This window comes from Microtus oregoni, unplaced genomic scaffold (assembly GCF_018167655.1).
Source record: "Microtus oregoni isolate MIOR12 unplaced genomic scaffold, Mior012 000000F_ref0000247, whole genome shotgun sequence".
Lineage (NCBI taxonomy): Eukaryota > Metazoa > Chordata > Mammalia > Rodentia > Cricetidae > Microtus > Microtus oregoni.
This window is the reverse complement of record NW_024543059.1, coordinates 40,859,636-40,885,932: the sequence shown is the minus strand read 5'-3', so window position 1 is coordinate 40,885,932 and position 26,297 is coordinate 40,859,636. Positions and strand designations below refer to the sequence as shown.

The 26,297-nt window shown below is 40.9% G+C and overlaps 1 protein-coding gene across 2 annotated transcripts in view; it reads right to left on the bottom strand.

Annotated features, from left to right (window-relative positions):
• Gas2 (growth arrest specific 2) overlaps positions 1-26,297 on the bottom strand; it is a 115,461-nt gene that overhangs the window by 62,476 nt on the left and 26,688 nt on the right. For both annotated transcript variants that reach the window (XM_041644225.1, XM_041644290.1), the window contains one exon: positions 6,959-7,100. In XM_041644225.1, coding sequence (XP_041500159.1) covers positions 6,959-7,100 — 142 coding nt within the window. The remainder of the gene's footprint in view (positions 1-6,958; positions 7,101-26,297) is intronic.

Genomic DNA, 26,297 nt, shown 5'->3' with positions numbered 1-26,297 from the left:
ATGAAGCATGCTCTACTTATGTGAAATACAGGTCGGGGTGAGTATGATGTCTTGGTGGATTTGGTGGATATTTCTCTCTTGGTGTAGTCTATATAATCAAAGACTGAGGGTCAGGAAAGTGGAGGGTCAGCTACCAATTGTTCCTTGTGTGTCATTATTCTGGGAAATCTAATTTAAATACAAGAGCTGTCAAGGGCAGCCATGTTTGAGGTACAGAACAAATCAAAGGGTTTTTAGTGCCTAGAACGATGAACTATCAAACACAACTGGTCTGCAGCTGAGAAGGGCTCTCACAGCACCGGGAGATGGCTGCCACTAATTGTTAACCCGATGCCTAGGAGACAGGCCTACTGGCTCACTGGGGACACAGTAAGCTTAGCCTCTGAGAAGGTCTGTGAGAGACCGACTTAGTTGAGCTGATTGACAGGAGAACTAAACGATGGAAAGGACATTCTCTAAGCAGGAATTCAATAAGGAGAACAAGCTGAGCATAGGCAAGTGTGTATTTGTTCACAGCTCTCTAATCTTGACTGGATGTAAAGTAACCACTTCTCTCATGTTCCTGCCTCTGTGACTTCTCTGCCATGTAACCTAAAATTCTGAGCCGTCTCCCTTAGTTTGCTTTGGTAAAGGTGTTTTAGTACCACAACAGAATATTAAGACATAACAAGGCTGAAGATTTCTATCATCAGTGGTTTTTAAAACAGAACGAGGCATGCACACCAATAACAAAAAGACAGTGCTCACACGTGTTCTCATCCTTGGGGGAAGCACGGTAGGAGAGAACAAATGGAGTGAACTTGGATGAAGAAATGTGCCGGAGCACAGGCTGTCTTTCTCCAGCACGAAGAATGCTGATCAGGGAAGGGTATCTAAGTTGGTTTTATTTACACTGAGTTATTTTCCTTTTACTTAGAATAATCCCATACAACTTTAGAAGCTTGTTCAAATTATTCATTTGCATAAGGGGTATAGTGTTTGGAGGTGAAGAAAGCAGCATTTGAATCTCGGACCAGCCACTTAGCAGCTGTAACTTGGGATAACAAAAGATTTGATTCTCCCTGTCACAGGCTTTTGTTTGTGCAATGACATTGGCTGGCAAAGTACAGAGAGTAACACCCGTGCTGTGCTTAGCTGCCCTTGATGAGCACAGAGATACAACCATCAAACCTGGGGCAGTGCAGATCCCAACCTGCAAGAGTTGCAGCTGCCCACTGTCCTTTCAGTCAACTTTGATTCTCTAAAGCCCTGAAAACTGCTACCCAAGAAGCAACTCAACAGTTTCCATCAACTCAATATTATTGTCCTGGACATGTTCCTAGGCACTGTGCAGTCAGCTAGTTCTGAAAAGGGATGCCTGGGTTTAAATAAAAGCTAAGTTGGCGATGGTGGTATATGTCTGTAGTCCAAGCACCTAGAGGTGGAGGCAGGAGAGTTAGAAATTCTAATCATCCTCAGCTACATAATAAGTTTCGCTAGGTTGGCTTGGACTACTTGAGACTATTCTCAAGAAAGAGAGACAAAGGCAAAAACAAACAAACATAACGAAATAAAGACATGGTTAAAATTTTAAAATGGTATTTTTTTAAATAAAGAAATTTTGAAAGAAATCTAACGGAAAATGAACCTGGAGAAGAAGAAAAATTAATGTAAACAACCTGGAGCTAAATCAGTACCATGGACTTGCTATCTTGCACTAATACTAATAACTAGCAAATAAGAAAATTGGTTTGATTTAACACATAGTTTAGCATATTCTTAAAGTTTTCAATACAGACAAAACAAGAACAAGGACTGGGGAGGAGGGCATATCACACAAGGGATGCAGGCATCAAGTATTTTTCTGATGCAAACAGTGACCAGGCAGGCAGTGGAAGGTGGGGAGGTCCATTTCACTTTAGTGAAACCATAGGCTTGCTATGGAAACAATCTGGAACCACAGAACCCTGCCAGTCACAGTGGTGCATGGAAAGAATAGAGACCACACAAGCACAGACACAGGGAACCAGAATTAGAGTGACAGTCACACGAGTCACACAGTGCATGCTACACAGTAGACAGCAAACCCGTCTCTCGGTGGGCAGATTCTTTCTCTGAGAAACAGATGAACAGTCACTGCGCTCCAGGTCCTACAATCAGCCAACAACATGTTGATATTGATATAAGTATGTCAAGCAAAATGTGTGCTTTTAGAATTCCCTGACCCTCCCTCCATTGCCCAGATAACAAAAATGTGTAAACAGAGCAAATCAAACATGTTTACAGAAATAAAATTAATAACTTAATATATTCTACACCAGTTTGCTGCTGTGGGCTGCAGATGCTCCTTACAAATAAAAGCATCACTAGTAAAGAAAATGAACTGTACTTTAAAACCTGATAAAAGCATGTAAGAGCACCAATCTTAAGGCAAAATTTAAAACATTTTAAACTTGGAATAAATCATATATTTCTGACACTAATTTAAATGACTAAACAAGACCCATAAAATAACCAGTGTCATTTTAAAGGTGGTTAAAATCCTAAATTAACACTTGAAAATTCATTGATTACTGATGGAAGGATTACTGACAAATATAGTCTAATAATCTTTATATATCTCTGAAATTAAACAAAAATACTTTCACCCCTTTTGTGTTCTAAACTTTGTAACTGTGTTTGTTACTCCATTACTAAACACACACTAAAAGGAGAAACGAGGAATTATTCTGATACTGAGCTAATGAACAACAAACTTTTAAATTCAAGAAAATCTCATGGTCATCTTTTTCCATGAAAAGCACAATGGTAAACACCGAGAGGACGTTCCACAGAGGAGTATTAGCCTCAGTGAGATATCACATGGAGACAGCCAGAGCTAGAGCTCTACAGAGATGCAGAGCCACGGCTTCTGCACCATGGCTCCACGCAGTTCTGTCACCTGCTCCGCATAGCCTGCGTGGAAAGGCTTTAACAGAGCGTGACTGTATGAAACGTCATGAATGAACCCAACTTCTTCTTAAAATACACTAAGCAAGTCCTCACTGTCTAAAAAGCACAAGCTGAGACTTGTCATTTAGGAGGCCTGGCGTGTTAGTAAGTGAAGACCAAACCACTTACAACCCACTAACTCTCCATTCTCCTTCCACAATATGAACGTGACCTTCTTTGCTATACACAGACAGAACCATGTCTAATGTTCACTGTGGGAGCCTTATGTCCCCACTCCTTACATGGTCTCAAGAAAATGATTTTGATATCTATGGACCATGATAGTTTGTTCAAAATAGCATCAAATGCCAGGGATACTTATTTTCATTTTTTAAAATGTCTCAATGGACACTAGGGTTTCCCTCTAATTTCCTTCAGAGAAGTCAGTAGAAATTTAAAAACTTGTTAAAACTGTGTTACTGTATCTAAGGACAAGCTACCATCCTAACTTTCTTCAGAAATATATTCTCAAGAATCCTATATGCAGGTGTTTCTTAACTTTCATTTACCGATATCATTTCAGATCACATTCATTTATTACCACCAGTGAAGCATTGGCAGCATTGTACCAGCATGCCCAGTGATTTTATCTCAGTTAACTAGTCAACTTAGTCTTTTTTTCAGTAGGTTCTTCATCACCTTTCTCCCTGTTTCTCTTTGCTCATTTCTGAAGCAATATTTGAGTATGGGTTATCTTATTATCTAAAACTGACATTTATAGAAGAAAATTATCACTCAGAGTTAAAGTAGAACAAGTCAGTATTTGTCCAGCTGAGAAGGGACCAAGAGTTCAGGGTCAGCAGGGTGGAGGTGGAGCACATCTTTGATCCCAGCACTGGGGAGGCAGAGACAGGCAGCTGAATCTCTGTGAGTTCGAGGCCAGCCTGGTCTACAGAGCAAATTCCAGGACAGACTGAAATCTACACAGAGAAACCCAGTTTCAAAACGAAAAACATAAACAAAACAAACAAACAAAAGGTCAAGGTCATCCTCAGCGACAAAGCAAATTCAGAGCCAGTTTGAGTTACAAAAGTCAGTGTTTCAAAAAAGAAAAAATAAAAGCAAACCACAAGAGGATGACCTACAGGTCACACCCTGCCTGTGCGGTGTGCTGCATACAATTGTTTTCCCAGAATGAGAAAGGCAACCTGAGCAACACCTGGCATTGGCAGCTGCCCCCTCCCAGTTCTCCCTACAAGTCCCCACCACACCGCCCTGGAGATTTCCTGACATTCCTGCTGTGGAAAGTCAGCAGATGGAGTCAGCTGAGAAGTAAGTGCAGGCAACACTGCTGCTGCACAGAGCAACTACTGCCTGCCACCAAGATGAGGAGGCTTTCTCTGTGCAGGCTCAGCCCTCAGAGCAGCATGAACAGAAGCCTCTTCACACAGGCAGCACTGTGATCTAGTTTATCAGTCACTCAGACACATTCTGCCCTTCATCAGGGCATCTTTTCATTTTGCTTTCTGTTCAAAACACTGGGGCACAAAGGATGTTCTTCATCGCACACCACTGAAACGAAATCTTGAGGTAGGGCAAAAAAAGGAAAAAGAAAAACCTTGCCCTAAATTCCCTTTCAAAAGTGAAGCGTGAAAGACCTCAAGCAGAGCACACAGCACCATTGTTGTGGAAAAGGCCAAGGCCAAGGCTGGCAGCATGGCTCTGTCGCATCCTTAACAGCAAAGAATAATAAAAACACCCAGGGAGAAAGGCTCCTCTGGGAAATGAGATTTTTCTTTGTCCTTCCTCTTTATTGTCATTAATATCCATGGGCCCAGCTGTTTCCTTTCTCCAACTAATCCTAAATCAATGCTATAATCCTGACCCTCTTCACTGGGTCCCTGGGCCTATAATACACCCCCGTATACCCACTCTCACCCCCTGAAATTTCAAATGTATTTTTAATTGAGCAGCAAACGGAGAACCTGATTATCTGGTTTAGTTTGGTACTGATCTTAAAAATAATTTTTAAATTTTAGAAGACCTGAAATCTTGGGTTTATTGAATCTACTTGAACATTTAAATACATTTTAATTTAAAGTTAAAGCTAAGATACATCAAAATTAAGTGTTTAAGGAACAGAACATACAATATTTCTTTATATACAAATTATCACAAACTTTCTTTTGATAATGCCACCTTGTTTTTTAACAGGAAGATGCAGGCTGTCTAATTTTTCTTTACTTAACTATACGGTTACACACCAAGATCATGAAATAAATTTCTTTAGTGTCTACAGTTTCCATACAAAATATATTATTTATGAGGTAAATTGAGTTGGGCTTTCCAGAGCATAAAGGTACACCACAAATGTGAATTGCAGAGGTATTTCCAAGGAGGAATCTGGTACCACATTGACTCCTGCTGGATTCTACGGAAAGTCTTATTAGTCCAGACAACAAAAGGACTCAGACTTGGAGAAAACCAATGAAGACCACAGCAATATGCAGAGCTATTTATAACCCATTTGTACTAAATTTTACCAGTAAGTTAAAAATGCATCTTTAATAAAACCCTGCACAATAATCAAATTCATAAATTAATGCAGATCTAAAGCAGTTCTCCTGTGTGGCCATTCTTTAAATTATGAGGTGGGGGTCACCTCATAATTTAAAACGTGATAATAACTGTCCCCTTCCCCGGGTGAGACATAGGATGTCCTCATGACTGACACTTGACTGACTGTAGCTACACGACAGACATTGCTAGACATTAGGTTTGCTTCCAAGTCACTCCTCTTCATTTCCTTCCTATAATTCTTCACGGCTAACCAGACACCCCTAAAAGTTAGAATCTATCTGTCACATCGCTACTGGGCTGAAGGGGAGCCATCTCCAACAGAAGCTCATACCTGTCACTAACAATAGTCAAAGCCTGCTCATTCAATGAGCCTTCAGGGAGGCACTGCTGTGTGCCACACAACTGTGTAACTACCCGGCTTCATGCTTTCTCTTTCTACTTTACAATACCCTCCTACACTGAACTGATACTAGTCTCTTCTCCACTGAGGAAACTCCTAGACTGTGAATAGCCATCTTTCTCTCATCTTGAAACAGACACAAATAGTCTCAGCATATGTAATGCCAAGTTCCCATTGTTGAGTTTTCTGGGTTTAGCAGAGAAATATTATTATCCAAGGCTCAGGGACAAAGGCTCTTTCAATTGTTTGGAAGGTTGTTTATGGACTTATTCTCTAAAGGATGCTTGGCTTACTTGAATGGTAATATTTGGTATTATAAGATTTTGTAAATTGATTTTTAAAGTCCTAGACAAACAGAGCCAAAACTTTTCTTTTTCCATTAGAAGTCTCCATTCTTGACTTTGCTCCATTTCCGTAAGGGTAACATAGTTCCAATATTCTTCAAGTTAGAATTACACTGTAGGGGGACTTCTGCAGTAACTTGGACATTTAATCCCAGTGTGTCAGGCAGTATGGAAACACTCACTAGTTAAACATATCGTATGTCTCCTTCCAAGAAATTAAAAATCTCATTGTGTGGTCTGGAAATGGATTGCCAAAACTCAATCAGAAGAAAAAACACCAGGAAACAGCAATCTGGGAATGTATTTTCTGTGAGGTGTCTGTCTTCTGAAGTTACTTCAATACCCCAGACACACCTGACTTTTAACCCTAAAAACAGTTAAATACATAAACTAGTAAACTTCAGTCTCAACAAAGAAAGAACTGAAGTTTTCCCCCTTCACGGAAGTTCTCCCTTGATGGAGCGCAAGCACTTAGCTTGTGTGGATAGCACTCAGCTTTGGCTGTGAAAAGCCCGGCCCTTTCTGCTCCTGTATTATTTTTATCACCTAGGTGGCCAGCAGTAAGATGGCAGACGCATTTTTCTACCATGACTTGTTACAACTAACTCCCACTTGTTTAAAATAATCTAAAAAGCAGCAGCACACATAACCTGTAGGTGCACACGAAGGGAGAAAAGGCAGTAATCATAACCCCCTCCACAGAAGTCGTGACAGAAATACATACCCAGGCCTTCAGATTCAAAAAGACAGGTTTCGTCCACCCCCAAGTCTCGGCACCAGGATAAGAAATTGGCTGTGTTGTCTCGGGCAAAAAAGGAGCCTGAGGGTGCGCTGGCTTTGCAGGGAATCTTCTTCAGGGGCAGAGTCTAGAAGATGAGAAATCTCAGTCAGGTGGGGTGCTAGGCAAGGTCATCTCAGAGACACATTAAAAATGCACTGTGCTTTCAACAAAATGCTTTGGAATTTATCCTGTGCTAACAAATATGCTTGTGAAAAACACAGGAAAAGAATGTGAGGATATGAAAACTCAGGAGAGGGAAGTCTATGCAGGTGGCACACACCCTCCTCTCAGGAACACTCACTGAGAATGCACAGGAGCCCTTTCCCTAACACGGACGGATTTTTCTTTTTCTTCGGTGACTATTTTAGTTTGTTTCATCTAAATAATTTAGCAATTTTCTCACAAAATGTACAAAATGTATTTTACAAATCAATATACAAATGAGGTGAATGTATCCTATGATTCATGCAGAAATAGCATCCAGTTCACAAAACACAGAAAGTGTGCAAGAACTAAACCCAAAAGGCAGCAGAAGAGATCTCTACCTCACACCTATCCACGATGGTACCAAGAAGTTATACTTGAAGTCTTTAGAGATAACAAGCTGTAGAAATCCTTCTAGCTTCTTTCTTTAGACAAATACTACAGCTTGACCATGTGGAAATAATTCATGTCTGAGCTCAAAGGGACTATTTACATTCCATGTTGTGTCACTTTTGACATAAAAGGATTTGCTTAGGATATGAGTGCTTGTGGACTGAGGATACAATCCTGCTAACATTTTCCCAGAAATCTTAGCCAGGACTTTCTGCTTGGAACTCTGGCAAGTATAACAGGCTCTTCCTTTCACAGAGTAGAACCAGTTTACAAACACTATACAAAGCCAAGGAGTTTGTGTGATGTCAAAGCCCAAGTCTGGTAGATGTGAGCTCCTGTGACCTTGCTGAAAGAGCAAAAAGATTCAGGGAGAATATTTTGTCATTTCGACTGAGAAAGGCGTGGCCGCTACTCTCAGAATAAGCAATGTGCATGGATTGCTTAATTCATTTACAGGACAGTGTAACAACATGAAACAGTGACCTGACCGAGTTAGTGAAGTCCACACTGTTCTTCACATCAAGAGGCTTCATGGCTATGTAATAGAAATGTCTGTTGCATGACACACACCTTTAATCCCAGCAGTCGGGAGGCAGAGGCAGGAGGATCTAGTTAGAGGCCAGACTAGTCTACTAGAGCTAGTTCCAAGATAGGCTCCAAAGCTATAAAGAAACCCTGTCTTGAAAAAACAAAAACAAAACCAAACAAACAAAAAGTGTCTGTTGTTGTAGCCTGGCAGGGCCTGCTACCTGAGAGGCACATCTTTCCAATGCAGATTAAAGCTGATGCAGAATCACAGCACTGGCATTTTTACATGAACATACAAGCATGCCAATGTCTTAGGCACCACTGTCATACTAAACTATATGTACATATATTAATATGTATTATATATGAGGCTGCCTACATGGCAATAACTTTGTTTTTCATTACTATGTGTTGATTATACAAAATACTGAGTTTTGCTGTGACATCTTCATACATGTGCACAACACACTTGACCACATTCACACCAGGCATCACCCTATTCCCCCTTCCCTGAGTTTGCTTTCTCATCTTTAACATCTTTTCTACTTTCACATCTTCTTTAAAATCTGAACACCACACATGCAATATGTATTTTTCTGAGTCTGGCTTATTTTGTTTAATGATCTTCAATTCCACCCACTTCCCTGCAAATGATATAATCCACTCTTCTCTACGGCTAATTCTTCATTGTGCAGCATCCACCACATTTTCTTTCATCCCCCTTCATGTCCTTGGTGGACAGCTATGCGGAAGCCCTGGCGTGGCTGCCATGAATGATAATACAGCAATCAAGGGTGCATGGCCACCTGTGTGCTCTGCTGACTGACTCCTTCCAGCACATACCCAGGACGATTTTAGGTGTTCAATTTTATTTTTATGAGGAATTTCCTTACTGATCTCCATAGTAATTGGACTGACTTACATTTAGCACCAACACAGTATACTGTTCTTTCTCCCTACCCCACAACTTTATAACCATTTGTTCCTTTTTTACTACATAATAAGTAATATCTCGTTAACTGATCTAGTTCAGGTAGCAGCAAAGGTTTTGAAAGAAATGCCTCCACATGAGTCTCAAAACTAATCATATACATCACCGTGTAAGGTTTCCTTTATAAACTATTCATGAACATCTATTAGTATTTTAAGCATAAAATCAAAATACGTGTCTTTAAATCCAGCAATTTAGTTCTAAGAATATATACTATTCAACACTGACTAAGTAGGAAAAATAGAAATAAGAATATATCAGGAGAGAGTAGTAGGGTAACAGAGTACACAAATGCAATGGAGTTCATGTGATCATTTCAAAGGAATAAAACATCTATCTACTGAGGCATAAATGTGATCAGAACATATTCTTAGACAGAAACTAATTTACATGTATGTACTATGACTTGTGTAGGTTTGCACAGATGCCCTAGGCACAGTTTAAATTTCATATAAAAACATTATGAATTGTATATTTATGAAATAAGAATTATAAATATGTCAAGAAAATATGCATCAAATTGAAGAAGATGTTGGGTGATTAAATAGGATTTTGAGTGTTGTAAGTGTGGCAAGGAAATCAATTAATTTTTAAATTTTGATAAGCTAATTCTAATAGGCACATGAGGATAATGGTCATTATACTGAATAGCAGATTAGATGAAAAAGCAAAGCCTTTATCTAATGTTTCATAAAACGTATTCGATACTTGTCTACTTTTCTTCAAAAGAAAATAATATCTCCATGCATTCTAACCCTTCCCAAACAGAATGTTTCCCATGTATAATAAAGATATTCAGTGGTACAGGTCAAGGATTTTACTTGAAGAATGAACACACAGCATAAAAATGGAATTGTTCTAAGTGTCAGTGTGCTTAAGCTTCAAAGGGAAGATTGTCGCAACTCTACGGCATAGCATGTATAGCCTATACATGGGGCGGGCAGGATCTTGTCCAGTAGTACACTGCTTCTCTGATGCCCACGGTGGCCATGCACAGGAGGGACTGGCTTCACTACTGACTCAGGGTGGCGTTAAGAAGGAGAAAGCCAGAGTCTACAGTGTCTATCACAGTGGAGGCACACGGTCTATGTTTACATATGCTCTCTACTAAAGTGTCCATGCACAGCACCTTGCACTGAGTGACTGAATAACCCACAGCCTCTCCATCTTTGGGATGAAGAAGCTGAGCTTGTGCACATTTCAAACTACATCACCCAGTTTCACATGCGTAAGCTTCAACTATTCCATGATAGATCAGATTTGACTTGAGCCCAGTGTAGTTCAGCATGTGGTATTTCCCAAGTTTGGGCCAAGAAAGGTTAAAGAATTACATACCATCTGTCACCTGTTCCACATATTAAAAGGAAAAGTCAATCAAAAGAACTAAGAAAATTCTGTCTTCAATTTCCTTTACATTGTTAACTGAAATTTTAATTCGGGCAGTTTTAGTAAGTCTTTTGTTCACAAAAGCTCAAGGCAGACTCCTATTCTTGATTACATCAAGTAGACATTTCAGACATAAAGCAGAAGATGACGTGGTACTGGCCAAGAAGTAATATTGTTTCTTTTCCAAAAGGTATGTGGAGTGGGCTGTTCAAATATATAGGCAATGAAGTCACTTTTTCCACAGTGGAAACAACGTTTCCATTTGAATCCCTGTTGCTCTCTGATTCCCTGTATACTTTATTGAAAAGTAATCTCTCTCAGTAAAAAAATTTTTGCTTACATTTAGAGTATCAAAGTGTGTAAATTCAAACATCATCTCACTTTAGAAAGAATGAAAATGAGGGCTGGCAAGACGGTTCGGGTGGTAAAGACACTGACCACCAGCTGTGATGATGCCCAAGTTGCACATGACCAGCTGATGGGAGAAGGTTGTTCTCTGACCTTCTCACATGTATAGTAGCATATGCCCACCCACGCTTATATACACACAATAAACAAATAAATGTAACAGCTCAGAGATCAAGAGCGTTTATTGCTCTTGGAGAGGACCCAGGTTTGGTTCAAAGCACCTGTATCAGACAGTTCCCAGGCACCTAGAACTCCAGTTCCAGAGACTCCAATGCCTTCTTATGTCCTTCCTGAGCACTACATGTATTTGGTGCACACAAACTTACACACGCACATAAATAATAAATAAACCTAAAAAAAACCACCATTTTTACAGAGGTGAAATATGTTCTTTAAAATAAAAATTAAATTAAAATTAAAGAGAAAACTTATTTTGCCATTACATCTTTCTTAAAATTCAGTAATAGAACCTTGTACTTCAACATCAATTTAATACAGAAGCAACTGAAAGCTTAAAGCTGTAATACTAAATGGAACCTTCACTTCCTCTCCTAGACAAATTTCACATGATAGAGATCTGGCTGTTGATGCTAATTCTGTTATGGCCATCATGTTGTGATATCACAAAAATACTCGATGACAAAAAAATATGGAGCTTTCTGACAGCATTGGCTTGCCATAACTTTCATCCTAGGAAATCCTGAGGATAATTGCTTAAAAGGCCCACCACACTCCAGTGTAAGGTCCCACAGCAAGAAGTATATGTAATGAACAAACAGGAATCCAAGAGTTATGAATTTAAAAAATAAAAATTACAAAGTTGGAGGATAGGGAGGTGGATCTGTGGGGAGCAACAGGGAGGGGTTGGGTAAATATGATCAAAACACATTATAAGAAAATTGTTAAAGAACTAATAAAATATTAAAAATTAGAGTTAAATATATACATGATCCCTTTTAGTTACTTGGAACAAATCTCCGTTATTACGTAAAGTGATTGAAATTAAGATCAAATCTAGAGTCAAACTCCACACTTAAAAGAGAGATAGGCAGTGGGCACTAAAAGAGTGTTGGTGAGTTAGTAACCTGTCTGCTGAAGCCCTGCCCTGGGGCTACAGAAGATCATTCAGAATTAGTAACAAGGAAGCAACCAATCGGCTTCAGGAGCTGAGGTAGGAAATGAAGTGGTCGTAAGGCAGGACAACAAAATATCAGCCAGTGATTAGCAGAAATAAGCCGTGGAGAAGCACATGCTAACTTACTCAGCTCTGTCACAATCTGCAACAGGCAAGGCTAGGAAACAATAAAAATATCTGGGAAACTGGACAGGGTACCTGCTGATGAATCATGAAGACATCTGATAGCTTCCAATCATCTCTAACTCCAGTTCCAGGGGATCTGATGCCCTTGAGTACCCAAACATACATATGTGCACACATTCATACAGGCACGTGTGTATACACTTACATTGATACATGCATGTGGACCAATGAAATTTATTTTTTAAAAAAAAAACAATCTAGAACAGTGGGTATGGTGAGAATCTTAGGATTCTAAGGTCAGTGAGACTCTTCTGTAGGGTGCCGTGTTGATGGACACCCGTCGTTATATCTGTCAGAATTCATATGTTGAATGTGCAACCAGAAGAGTGGACTCTAGTGATCTTGTGTGCTGGTGAAAATGTGTCAGTGAAGAATCACGGTGGAAACAGAGGCACCACCTTGATGAGCTTAACACAGGATATTAATTTACACCAAAACCTTCTATAACGTTTATTATCCATAGCAGCCGAACTCTTCAAGCAGAAAGTAGAAAACAGGACCCTAGTGGCTTCAGGGAAGGGAGGGTGAGAATGGGAGACAAGGCTTAAAGAACAGAAAGTACAAGAAATAGAACTGATAAGCCGACATGCTCACTAATTGGCTGTGCATTTGAAAGCCATCCAGAGAAAGGATCTGCCATGTTCTTGCTGCAGAAAGGATTATGATGGTTATGTTCATCATATTGATTTTAAAATTCAGTGTGTACACATCCATGCTGTATAAGTCACAAATATGTGCACTTTTTGCCAATGATACCTCAGTAAAGCTGAAAATAATTATTTCTATAATATGTTTTATGTTATTAAGTTTCTTAAGAAGCAAAAGATACTTTCCAAAGGAAAAAAACACAATTGTTTTTTGTTTTGTTTTGATTTGTTGGTTTGGATGCAGCAGGAGATATATAGATATAAATATAGATAGGTAGATGGATAGATAGACAGATCTGACAATAATAATGAAAGAAAACAATTTTATATACATTGGCAAGAATACATTCTTTCAATTTGATTTTTTGAAGCGGAGTATTTCTATTCTGTAGACCTGGCTATCCTGGAACATACTATGTAGACCAGGTTAGCCTTGAACTCACAGACACCTGTCTGCCTCTGTCTCCCAGGTGTTGGAACTAAAGGCATGCACCACCATGTCCTGCTCTTTCAATGTGTTTACACCATGCCCTCACGTGGGACTCCTTATCCAAGAGCTGTCTGTAAAAATCCTTCTGTTCGGGGCTGGAGAGATGGCTCAGAGGGTAAGAGCATTGCCTGCTCTTCCAAAGGCCCTGAGTTCAATTCCTGGCAACCACATGGTGGCTCACAACCTTCTGTAATGAGATCTGGTGCCCTCTTCTGGCCTGCAGGCATACACACAGAAAGAATATTGTATACATAATAAATAAATAAAAATATTTAAAAAAAAATCCTTCTGTTCTTCCCACTGCTTATATATGGATCAAGAAATCAGCTTAAAAGCTCTGGAAGTTTAACTCTGAACTTAAAATCCAGTTCATTGAGGAAGCTACTTAAAAAAACTCAGTAGACATTTAACCTAATTCAGCTCAAAATATCCTTACCAAACCCCAGCTCTGTGATAGCTGTCACTCTCCCTGTTGGACAAACAGATATGCCCAAGGTTCTTCCTACTTGTCACTCTTGCTAAGGAGTCAAGACTCAGATGGCACCGGAAGAATTAAAACAGACATGCAAGCCATGGCTTAAACTCAGCTCTCCGGGTCCTTATCGTTCCGCACCTAGCTCTGGGCAGAGGCTGTCGAAGCATAAGTAGAGGAATATCTTCCTGATAATCAGCCACATACAGACTCAATGACCGCAAGAGCACCAGAGGTGAGTGCATTCCAGAGAAACACCGGACAAACTTGGGCAAGCTGGACACTGGGAAATGAGGACACAACATGATGGAACTAGAAACGCTGACCAGGAAGAAAACAAAAGGTCTTCATGCCAATTTATAAAAATTGGATGCTCAGCCAAGGTCACAAGCTCCTGATGGGCTTGCAGAGGCTGAGGTGAATACATAAAGAAAAAGATGGGAATGGCAGGCTCTGAGGTGCTATGAGGAGGGGGTGACCCTAGGAAGTGGAGGCTCACCCAATATCCAGGAGGGTAGCCCTTTTCATTCCTGTACTCACTGTACCCACAGGATACTATGGCCCCAGTAAGGTTCTAAGTTTAGAGGGACATCAGAAAATGCAGGACATTTTAATGTAAAAATCCCCTGAACAATTGAATATGTGAACAGGAGCGTGAGGCTGCAAGTTGACAATCTCTATCCATAATGCAGAAGGGGTTGAAACTCAGAAGCATCCCAAATACAAGTAAGTTTTAGAAGATAAAGTGCTATTTTTCTCAAGAACAGATTGAAAGATAAACGCATTTTAAAAATAACTTATAAAAAGCAGACATTTCTTTCTTTCACTACCTTTGGAAAACTTGTACATCATGGGGAGATCACTGAGACTGCATGTGTGAGATACAGGCAGAGCATGACAGGTACTCAGAAAAGGACAGTCTGGATACCTGAGTGACAGGTCCCTGGGCTCTCAACACAACAAATAATCATTAATTATGATGAACAAGGCAAATAATTGGCAGTTTTTAAGTGTTTTCATGAATAATATACATCTATTTTCTGTCATTCTTCCAAATACAGAACTAAAGACATAGGCTATAAAATTCCCTTAAAAAGATAATAAATTTCCCATTTCCCACTGTGCATGCTCTTAGATGCAATCATTTATAAATATTGGTAACAAATTCTGAGTTAATAGTCAGTAATCCTATTGCTTTTGTAAAAGTCTCTTCTCAGCACCAATCTCAAAGCACTCAAAACAGAATTCCATCCTCAGCAGTTCACAGCTCTTCTGGGGCTGTGCTCTGCAGCCAATGCATATTAGTGAGGCTAGTAAATTCTCAAACACACTCAACACAGGCTGTGTTGTCCCCTGTGTATTCCTTAATTTTCTAATTTTAATGCTTTGCAGAATATTTTGGACGCATACCACATGGGCCCATCAATCAACTAGATGGAACCAAGAACAGATATTTAATCTATTTAACCTTTTTAAAACTAGGGGTCCAACATTTGTATTGAGGATTAAACGAGATAGCATGAAGGGTACTATTGTAATTTCCATATTAAAACTTATTTTCAATAATAATATTTTTTCCATGTACATGTCTACACTCAGGGCCATTTACAAAATACATAATAAGGATTAAGTATTATTAATACTATCAAGTCTGTAATCACCATAGTAAGCTAACTTATAGAGGAGAAAAAATGAACTTTAAAACAAATGTTTTTTTTTTGTTTATAATAATTACTTACAATTCACTTCTGACTTCTTCTGTTATGTTGTATATTAATCTCTTATTTCTACTCTAATCAGAGGGAGGTTTTCAAAGGGCAAATCAGATTGTTTCTCATGCTTAAAATCTTCAATGACTCCCTAGTGCACATGCATGGTACAAAAGCAAACCTTTTCAGAAAAGGTTTCCGCAGCTTGCCTGGACCCTCCCACTAGGAGAAGGTTTTCTCTACCACCCTGCCTCCCATCTCTCTCACAGTCAGGCTGGGTCTGTTCCCAGGCCTTCATTTTCTGCTTGCTGCCCCTCACTACAGGCTGCTCTGACAGTCCTTCTCTCAGCCACCCACACACCTAAATGTTGGCCTCAGGTCAAGTGTCATGCAAAATGTAACCCTTTCACGTTTACTTTCAGTTGAAGAAAAAATCCACATTACACCTGCAAGCTTTTTGCAGTCCACTGACTTTCCCTCCAGACCATAAGATTTGAGAGAAATGAGATACATGCAGAATGGTTCTGAACTTTATCCCAGCACCTGGTCTAAAACCTGCCAAACAGAGCATACAAGATACTGACACATAAACAGGATGTGCCTGCAGCTAAATAGCTAAAATGCACACACATACAGAGAGACGAAAACAGAGAGAAAGAGAAACACATACATACCCTGCACGCACGAGCACACACAGAGAGGGAGAGAGAGAGAGAAACACGTACATAACCTGCACACACACATACAGAGAGACAAAAACAGAGAGAAAGAGAAACACGTACATACCCTGCACACACACATACAGAGAGACAGAGACAGAGAGAAAGAGAAACACGTACATACCCTGCACGCACGAGCACACACAGAGAGGGAGAGAGAGAGAGAAACACGTACATACCATGCACGCACGAGCACACACAGAGAGGGAGAGAGAGAGAGAAACACGTACATACCCTGCACACACGAGCACACACAGAGAGGGAGAGAGAGAGAAACACGTACATACCCTGCACACACGAGCACACACAGAGAGGGAGAGAGAGAGAAACACGTACACACCCTGCACACACACATACAGAGAGACAGAGACAAAGAGAAACACGTACATACCCTGCACGCACGAGCACACACAGAGAGGGAGAGAGAGAAACACATACACACCATGCACACACACAGATAAAATCAGTTCTAGCAGTTCTGATTACTCCTTTATGCTTTCTGTTTGTCACTACCGAGGTATCACTCCAGCACACAGTACTGACACTCGTTAATGTTTCAGGCATTAGAAAAATGTACAGATTACAAAATGTCCCTCCATATCTGGGTTAGGTGGGTTGGGTTTCTGCACACTGCCATAAGATTAACCTTCTGAAGTGCAATAGCTTGCCAGCTTCGCCAGGTCATGGGCAAAAAGCTGGCTCATGCACTCTCCACAAACAACACTAAATAGCAGAAAAACTCCTTTACTCATTTGCTTGTACATTTCTTCCATCAGTAAGCAAATTTGTGATATAAGAGGAAGCCACAGGTCATATCCCTGGGGCGCCCAGGAGCACTTTGCATGGGCATGGTAATCTATGATCTATCATCAGTCTTGTACTTCACCCGCCTTTCCAATTGCAAACCAAGACATCTTTATTCATTTGTTTCCCCAAGGCCCAAATACTGGACTAATCTCTGATTTTCACACTATACAATTCAATTCCAGATTGCTGCACACCCACCTGGTCTCAGGATCATGCAGAAGCCACCTACCTTCTAGTTCTGCTGTCAAAACCTAACAGAGTGTGGCTGTTATTTCTTCCTTTGCCTGAACAATTCATTCCAGTCCATCCTCCACACAGTCAGTGTCATTTCTAACAAGATTGCATCACACTTATCAATATTTTGATAATAGTTCACTTATCAATGTTTGTACATAATTAACACTTAGATGCTTATCAGCTGCAAAGCATCTTCGAAAGGTAGTGTAGGACAGGTTCCCCATTCGGAAAGACCTAGTCCAAGGGACAGTGTCTGTAGAGTGAGAAGGAAGCCTCATTTCCCTGAGGGGTGAAACCTTAGGAAGACAGAAGATCCATTAAAAAAATGTTCTGATGAATTTACTAAAGGGGAAGGCCACCTTGGTGTAGCGAGGGGAGTAGAGGAGGTCGCGGGAATATGATCCAGTGGGCAGGTGGGGATCAGGGCATGAAGGGCTCCAGGGTTAGTAAAGACTTTGGGACTTTGGCTTGTCTCTAAGCAATGAGGACTCCGCTGGAGAATTCTCATCAATGAAGTGATATGGGCTGACTTCAGTGTTAAATAACCTGATGGTCAGATCAGCATCTGACGGAATAGCCAGCTGAGAAATATTTGTTTACTGTATCAGAGCACAAGGTACCGAGTGTGAGGAGAGTAAACTTAGACTTCCCTTCAAAGTGGAAACCATGAGAATATGGAAGAACACACAATTTAATTCCCAGTCATAATTTACCATTAATCAATCTACACACACATTCCCACATGCATACATACTCACACATGCACACACTTACGCATGAATGCTCATACACAAGCACATTTATGTTCATATGTGCACACACCCTCACATGCGCACTTTGCACACATATACGCATGCATATACACAGGCACGCATGTGCTCACACACACACACACACACACATACCCACATCAGATGCAAATTTACACACACACACATGCATACACAAACAGAAAGATATTATTGCCCAGAAAGCTTAGGGCTGTTCTGTTTCGGATTTTCTTAGATTTCAGGATATATTCACAGATATGAGAGGTTTTCATATACTGAGAGGAATTGAGTATAATAGGTTGTGCATCCATATATCATACATAGTCTTTGTTGCTATGAAATATTAGTTTAAGGTGTGTTGCATTTGTTTATGCTGTGGAGCATTTGTTTAATGTTGCAAATATGTGTTGTATTTTTTATGTTGTATTTGTTTAACTCTATAAAGCTGTTAAACTGTAATTTGTTAAATTCTGTAAAACTTTGCCTGTATAGAGCACCTGGTTGGTCTAATAAAGAGCTGAAAGGCCAATGACTAGGCAGAAAAATAGGTGCAGCTGCCAGGCGGAGAGAATAAATAGGAAGAGAAATCTAGGCTCGAAAGAAAAGGAGGAGAGGAGAACTCCAGGGGCCAGCAGTCTAGCCACATAGCCAGCCACAGAGTAAGAAGGGGGAAAAAAGATATACAAAATAAAGAAAGGCAAAACATCCAGAGGCAAAACAAACAAGAAGAGGAACAGGTTGATTTAAGTTAGAGAAGCTGGCTAAAAATAAGCAAGCTAACGTCGGGCATTCATAAGTAAGAATAAGTCTCCATGTATTCTTTTGAGAGCTCAGTATCAGGTCCCCAAAGAGTAAAAAGAAATCCAACTGCACTTTGTAATTGCGATTTTACTCTTTATCTTCAGGGCTCCTGCTGACCGATTATGACCTGTGGATATATGTGGGGTCTTTTTCCCCTATGACATCATATCAGTGTGGAATGCTTCATTTCATATTGGAGAAGCACAGTCACTATGTTGACACATACACATATACACTTATATACAGGCATATATGTAAATATATTTATACACACATATATACTCACAAGTACACAAATGTACACATACACATATACATATATACATACATTAAATATATAAACACATGCATACATATACACATAAGTATATTTACATACATATTCACATACATGTGCATATACATATAAATATGCATAAATATGAATGCACGATACACATATATATTCACACATTCTTATATATTTGCATACTTATGATATAGTTAAAATTTCTAAATTTGCATTTCATCATATAAATCTCTAACTGTTCTCATTTATTCTGTAAACTCTGTCTGACATAATATTTCTAGCAGCACTCCACATCAGATAGAACCATGGACATACTCCCAGTGTGCACTGGGACAACCCTCAACTGGAGATGAGCAGAATTGGCTTTATTTTACTAAGCTCTAGCGAAAGTTTACTCCCCAGTGTAAAAAGGAAAAACGTGCCTTCTCGTCAAGTGAAGATGTGGGGTTTGTTTGCAAAGGAGCTGACATTTGAACATATGACATACTGCTCAACTTTAAAACTGTAGATTAAGGTTTTTAAAGGCAAGCTTGTTGCTTCTGTTGTGTTTCATGTTATTTTTATTGTTGTGAAGACGGTTTCCACTCCTAGGATCTATTTCAGTAAATTGGTTTGGCTTGTGCTATTTGTGCTGGTTTTATTTCATGAATTTAAAAACAACATCCCAAGAGAATTTGGACTCCAGCCACGGTCAGAAGCACGATACAGGAAGGATCTGAAGGAAGACTTGGGCATCCCTCACTCGATGGGACACAGAGTACACACTTCCTGCAGTCATCCCCAGCATAAGGTTCTTTTCTTCCTCTACACCTGGAGGATTTCATTCTCTATTAGAAGTCAGGACTGAGCCAGTTTTCTTGAAGTCACCCACCCGCTTCAATGTATCACTCTATTACTTAGTTTTAATGTGGGGCAATGATTTCAATATATCCAGCAGACAGGCTGGCTGTGCTAGTGTGAAATTAGACATGACCAGTGAAATAATGCCAGCACAAAACACATCCCAGACAGTTTCATGCATGATATAGAATGCACATCCAAACTGCGGACTGAAACAAAGGACGCATTCACACGACAGCCCCAGAGAACTCAGGAAAGCGCTGGAAGCACTGCACTGTAAATTACCTCATCTGAAAATACCGTGGCGGCTCTGTGATGCAGCAGAGGACTTTCCTGGGCCACACACACAGAAATAGCATGAGCACTCACATTTTAAATTACCCAGAAATCCCCAGACACTTGTAAATGAAGAAATACCTCTTTTCCTTAATTTTCAGCTCCTTGCAAAAAGGCTGTCATTTTCAAAACCTGGCTGTTCCTCTTTTTACAAAATAACTTGCAAAGTCACTATTGATTTGTTCGAATGCCTTGAATATCTCCAAAGCATTTAGAAACAGCCCATTTTCAAACAATTAATTTCTCATTTTCCATATGGGGAGAGTTATTTTTCTTGACACCGTACTCTACATTCTCCTGCCTTGAAAGCAATGCCTAAAATTAGTGCTATCGGATATCATGGAAATACTGGATTCTCTTGCCAAAGGGCCTGAATGTGGTTAAGGCAGGAAGTGGGCCTGAGGCTGAAGAGATGATGTCATTGTGGAAAAATTTGGTAGATTTATTTCCTGCTAAGGAGCAAACTCTACTAATGCTGAGAGGTTACACAGAAGAAGTGTGTGCATGTGTGTGCTCACGTGCCTGCTTGTGTATTTGTGTGTGTGTGTGTCTATGCTTTTCTGGGGGGGTGGGGCAGTGCATGTGCTTGTATTGGCCTGTGTGTCTGTCTGCATGCACTTTTTTACATACACGTGCATACGTATGTTTGTGTGTAAGTCTGTTGTACATGCATTTGGGAGCTTCTACATATTTAACGGTCTTCTAACTTATAATGGATTTGAATTGTTAAGTTTTCAGAAGTGTTAATTTGCTTCGTTTTCTATTCCACATGTTTTTACTGGAAGTTATTTACACTAGCGAACAATGAACACCTCCTGAGAGGCTGTCCTTTCCCAGTTGATTCACGTAAACCTGCGTCCATCGGCAGCTTTCTAGGGCAGACGTTGTAGTTGCCAGCCCATATCAGTCCTTTTCTCCCCCTTTTTTTTTTCTGGGAGAGGATCCTAGCTACTGAATATTGACAGCTGATAGCATTCTGAATTGCTAATGGTTGATAAAACGGGGGCCTGGCTAGGCTACATATCCCCTGGTCAGCTACCATTAGCCAATAAGATACATTCTCAGAGAGTAGACAACAGTGTCACACGCTGACCTGAGCAGAGGAGTTCTCATGCTCTCGCTGTGTTCTCACACTCCTCTTACCTTGATTGTTAAATGGCGATTGGGTAGATGGCTAATTGGGACCCGAAAAAGAAACAGCCTTCTCACATTCCCATCTCACTATTTTATAGGGCAATCAGGATCAAGTATGGAAAAGGTATAAGAAAAAAATATGACTTTGTGTTAGGTCATCTTCACAGCTATTCTGGCTGCAGGCTGAACATGCCTGGAACCGGGACTAGCATTGTCCTAACATTTCTACTGGAGAGCAGGACACCGACAGGAAGACATGGAACTCAGTTTCTGGGAGCAAAAAGGTACTAGGAGGCATGCTCACTACTGCCACTCTCCTGACCCAGATAAGAAGAGGGCATTCATTATATTGCCGTTTCCTGTCCTTAAACGTCTTAGCTAGATGCAGATCTAAGAACCTACATTTTAGGCCAGAGATGACAAGCTCACAGGTGTCAAAACACTGCAATGTGGTAAGGAATGGATTATATTTCATCTCACAGCAAGACTCAAAAATTCCTGGCAAGAGAGGAACACACACTCAATATACACTTAGACCCTCAAGCGCCACCGAGTGTCTTTCTGTACCTACGAATGAGATCTGAGACTGAGAGTCTGGAAACAAAAGCAATGGTTGTACAACCAGAAGAGCAGTGAACTACGACTGAGCCACAGGCTGCCCTGAGAGCACTGCCCACAGGCCCTCCCTAGACTAGCTAATAGCCACGCAGCATGGAAGCTGGCACAAACTCAGTGCCAGCAGTTGGTGTTCTAGTGGAGAAAGAACGCCAACATCTGGAAAATGTAATGTGACAGTCAGTACACTACGCGTGTCACCTGGGCGTGGGTTAGAGGTCACTCGGTGGGAAAATGTCACAGTAGCTGCTTTTCTAGTGCTGTACGCAGATGACTGACAAGGAGCACTCTAGGGGGAGGGCTGACTCTGGCTCAAGGTTTATGCAGAGATAAAATCCCTCATGGTTGGGAAAGCATGGCTGTCTGCCCTGTGTGTGAGTGAGGCAGCTGATGACATGTCTCCACAGGGAGGAGAAAGGGAGGGAATAGGAAGTAAGTCCAAGCTATGAGCATCAAGGCCTGCTCTCAGTGATGCCCTTCCTCCAGTGAGCCTCCATATCCTGGGATTCCAAAACCTCCTGAAGAAGGACTACCTGCTGAGGATAAGAACTCAAGCAGGGGATCCGGTAGGGGACACATTAAACCACTGTAGGTACGAAGAACAGGATCGTATGGATGGGACAGAGCTTTGACTAAGATAGGTTTCTTAAATTTTAATACAACTGGAGAATCTCAGAGGGGGAGAATTCAGGGAAGTGCATGACTCTCTGGTAGGGCTGTCAGCACAGAATTGGGCCAATCGACTGGCTAAAACGTCTGGACCACTGGGAACCTAGATGTGCTTTAGAAGCAAAGGCCTTTAGGTGTAAATTAAAAGCCAGTGCTCTAAGTTGCTCCATACCACACCACAACAAAGGGAAGATCTGATCTCCGTGCTGAGCCCTTAGGCTAGAACCCATCTGAGGAGCCTACATCCAGCAGTGAACAGGCACCATCACCACTTCTAGTCTCTATTCCAAAGCTTCTTTCCAGCTCTCATCTAACAGGCCCAGACTGTTCCCTGTCCTCTAGACAGAAAGACACTTTGTGAGGACCAGGAGAGACAGCTCTTCCCCTAAGCATTCAGCGTGAGTAGAATACTTTCCAGTGCAACGTGTTGTTTTGCTAGATTTTTCTGAATGCGAGAAGCAACAGATATTCCCATTAGCTGTCAAAATTCTTAGGTTCCTGACACATTAATAAGTTCTTGTTTTTTATATTATTTTATGTGTATGAATGTTGATCTGTATGTATGAATATGTGCCACATGTTTGGGTGGTGCCTGCAAAACCAGAACAGGGCACTAGACCTCCAGAAATGGAGTTAGAGGCAGTTGTGAGTCATCACATGGGTGCTAGGACAGAGTCCTCTGGAAGAGCAGCCAGTGCTCTTACCCACGGGGCCTCTTCTCTGACCCTTGAAATAGTTCTTACGTGGTACGAGGACCAAATAACATTTCACACCCATGGAAGTAACAAATTCAAACTACTACCCATAATATGAGCCGGGAAGAAACCTGCATCTATCATATCACGATGCACTCAGAGTCAGCATAAAAGATAAATGGAATTAAATCATAGAAAAGGACATATAGCAAAATGAGATTTTTTTTTTTTTTACTCACAAATCAACCAATGCCCTGTTTGTTACTTGGCTTCCATCTATTAGAATGTAAAATTTACATTTCTTAATTTTTGTAAATGGAAAGCCCAGAGTCCCATTTGCATATGCTTAACAGAGCTCATGTTATTCCGCACACTACCTCTAGGTAGGTAACAAATAAGACCACAGGCATCTCAGCACCCCAGTGTCATAAAACTTCTGCTCCACATCTCAATGTTTGTTACAGATGCATAAGAACAAGATGGTTCCACAAAACACATGCATTCCAGGGCATCATAGTTGAGCCAGTGGGAACCCTAGGAGGGGCGTGAATACATGCAGGAGAAGAGCTGCATGGGAATTCAAATACAGCATGCAAACATTCACCTTCCAGCTGTTCCCTGATGGATGCTGAGTTTCTGCCATGGAATACTGAAACCTTGAACCCCTGAAAAGCCCTCTTTCTATATGACATATTTGGACATATTATTTTTTAGGAATTATTTATTATTTATCTTATGCATATGGGTGTTTTGCCTGCATGAATATCTGTGCCCTCGGAGGTCAGAAGGGGTATCAGATCCCCTGGAACTGGAGTTACAGGCAGTTGTGAGCCACTATGTGAGTGCTAGGAACTGAACGTAGGTCCTCTGGAAGAGCAACCAGTGCTCTTAACCACTGAGTCATCTCTCCAGGCCCTGTCATGAAGGTATTTTATGTGTCCTTACATACTTTTCTAATCTGCCCTTATTCCCCCTATTAAGGAGACTTATTATACATACTTCATAGCTTAAGTAGGTAAATATGTACTTAATATCAAATGTAAACATTAAGGGCATATATACTGAAATATTCATATAATTATTTCACAACTCCATATGTATACAAGAATTTTTATGCTGGAATTGTCAGTCCTTACTGACCCTGTCCTGTGCCAAGCTGGTTCTCTTCTCTTCCCAAACAGCCCCATCTTCTGCCTTCATGTCACATGTTCTGTTTCCTCCCTTTTACCCCCTCCATTACAATTCATATACTTCTGTCTCCTGACCCCCCTTTTAGAGCTTCATGACATGTCAACACCACACACACACACACACACAATCTAGGTCAGGCCACTTCCCTTTAGCTGCTATTTCTTCAGCTCAATCTGCACACGTGCAGCCCTTGTATAATCAGCCGGGAGTTAAACACGCCACACTCCTTTGCACACTATTCTCATCCCTCTCTGCAGCACAGAACCATGAGCTCCTTGGCTCTGAGTTCCACCTCGGCATCTCTCTGTAAGACAGTCGGGATGGAAATACTCCTGGTAAGAAAAGCATCAATCCAACCAGCAGCTGCCTGGATGACCATGGTCAAAAATTAAGAAATCAGAAAGAGAGAATTTTAATTTACTGGAAATTATTGACTTCAGTGTACTTATGATACTTTTACTTAGAGAATCTTGAGGAATTAGAGTTTATCACTAACTTTTCTACTCTATTATTTTCTCTTTTTCTTACCCCACATAATTGTTTTACACTTATTTTCACTCATATTCCTTCCAGATCATCATGGTTCATTTTCAATCTGTTTAGTCCTAGTATATCATATTTTGAAAAACATTTTTTTAAGCTTAAAGTTGTTTTACCTATTTTGGGGGTTGTTTTGTGTGTGTGTGTGTGTGTGTGTGTGTTGCTGGAGCAGTCAGATCTAAGGGTTCACACATAGTAGTCAAGTTCTCTTCAACCTAGCTGCACTAGCAACTAAGATTACACATATCTTCTTGTCAGAGTTCTCAAAACAAGACTCTACTTACTGCAGCCTTCTATTAGGTAAAAGAACTTCACCCCTCCCTCTTAACACATGCTTCAAATTGATCTAACCACCTGGGATCCTCTGAAGTCAGAAAAACACCCATGTCTGAGGCAACAACTCTCAAAAGAAATGAGATAAGTGGGAAAAAATGTTGGGAGCAAAGGAGAATGAACCCTTTGAATATCTTGCTCCATGACGACACCCCATAATCAGTCTTATGCACAAATAAGTAAAGTTGTGACTGGTGGTGTTGTTCCTTTTGGAGACTCCAGTTCCCAGCATTCCCCTGGACTACGGATACCAGCCCGATGAGAAGCGGATCATGCGCAGGACATTTTTCCTGGCTCCCGGCTCTCTTTGGCACGTCCTGGGTACGAATGCCGACTCCTCCTCCCTCCCCCCGCTCCCCGGCCTTCCGCCCTCGGCTAAGCCTGTTTCCATCCGCGCCTGGAAGTTCGGTGCTTTCAGTTCTTACCCCTCTTTTTTCTGATCTTTTTTTTCTGTCTTCTTTATGGGCTCGCTACGGTGGGAGCACCTCTCGGCTGCGACGGTCAGCCTCAAAGGCTAAACTGCCTCCTCCTAGCCGGGATTGTTTCCCGTTGGAAGCTAGGTTCGGGTCAGTTAGGCTATAACACGGCCCTCTAATTACTCGGACGCCTGTAATTAGAGCTGCTTTGTTTGTGGCATCTCGGGGTGCCTCCTGAGGATTTCCACGGTTCTAGCCATGGGCGCTAAGCCTTCTAAAACGGTTCCCCCGTCCTCTCCCCTGGGGCAGCTGCTAGAAGCTCTGAAACCTCATGCCCTGAT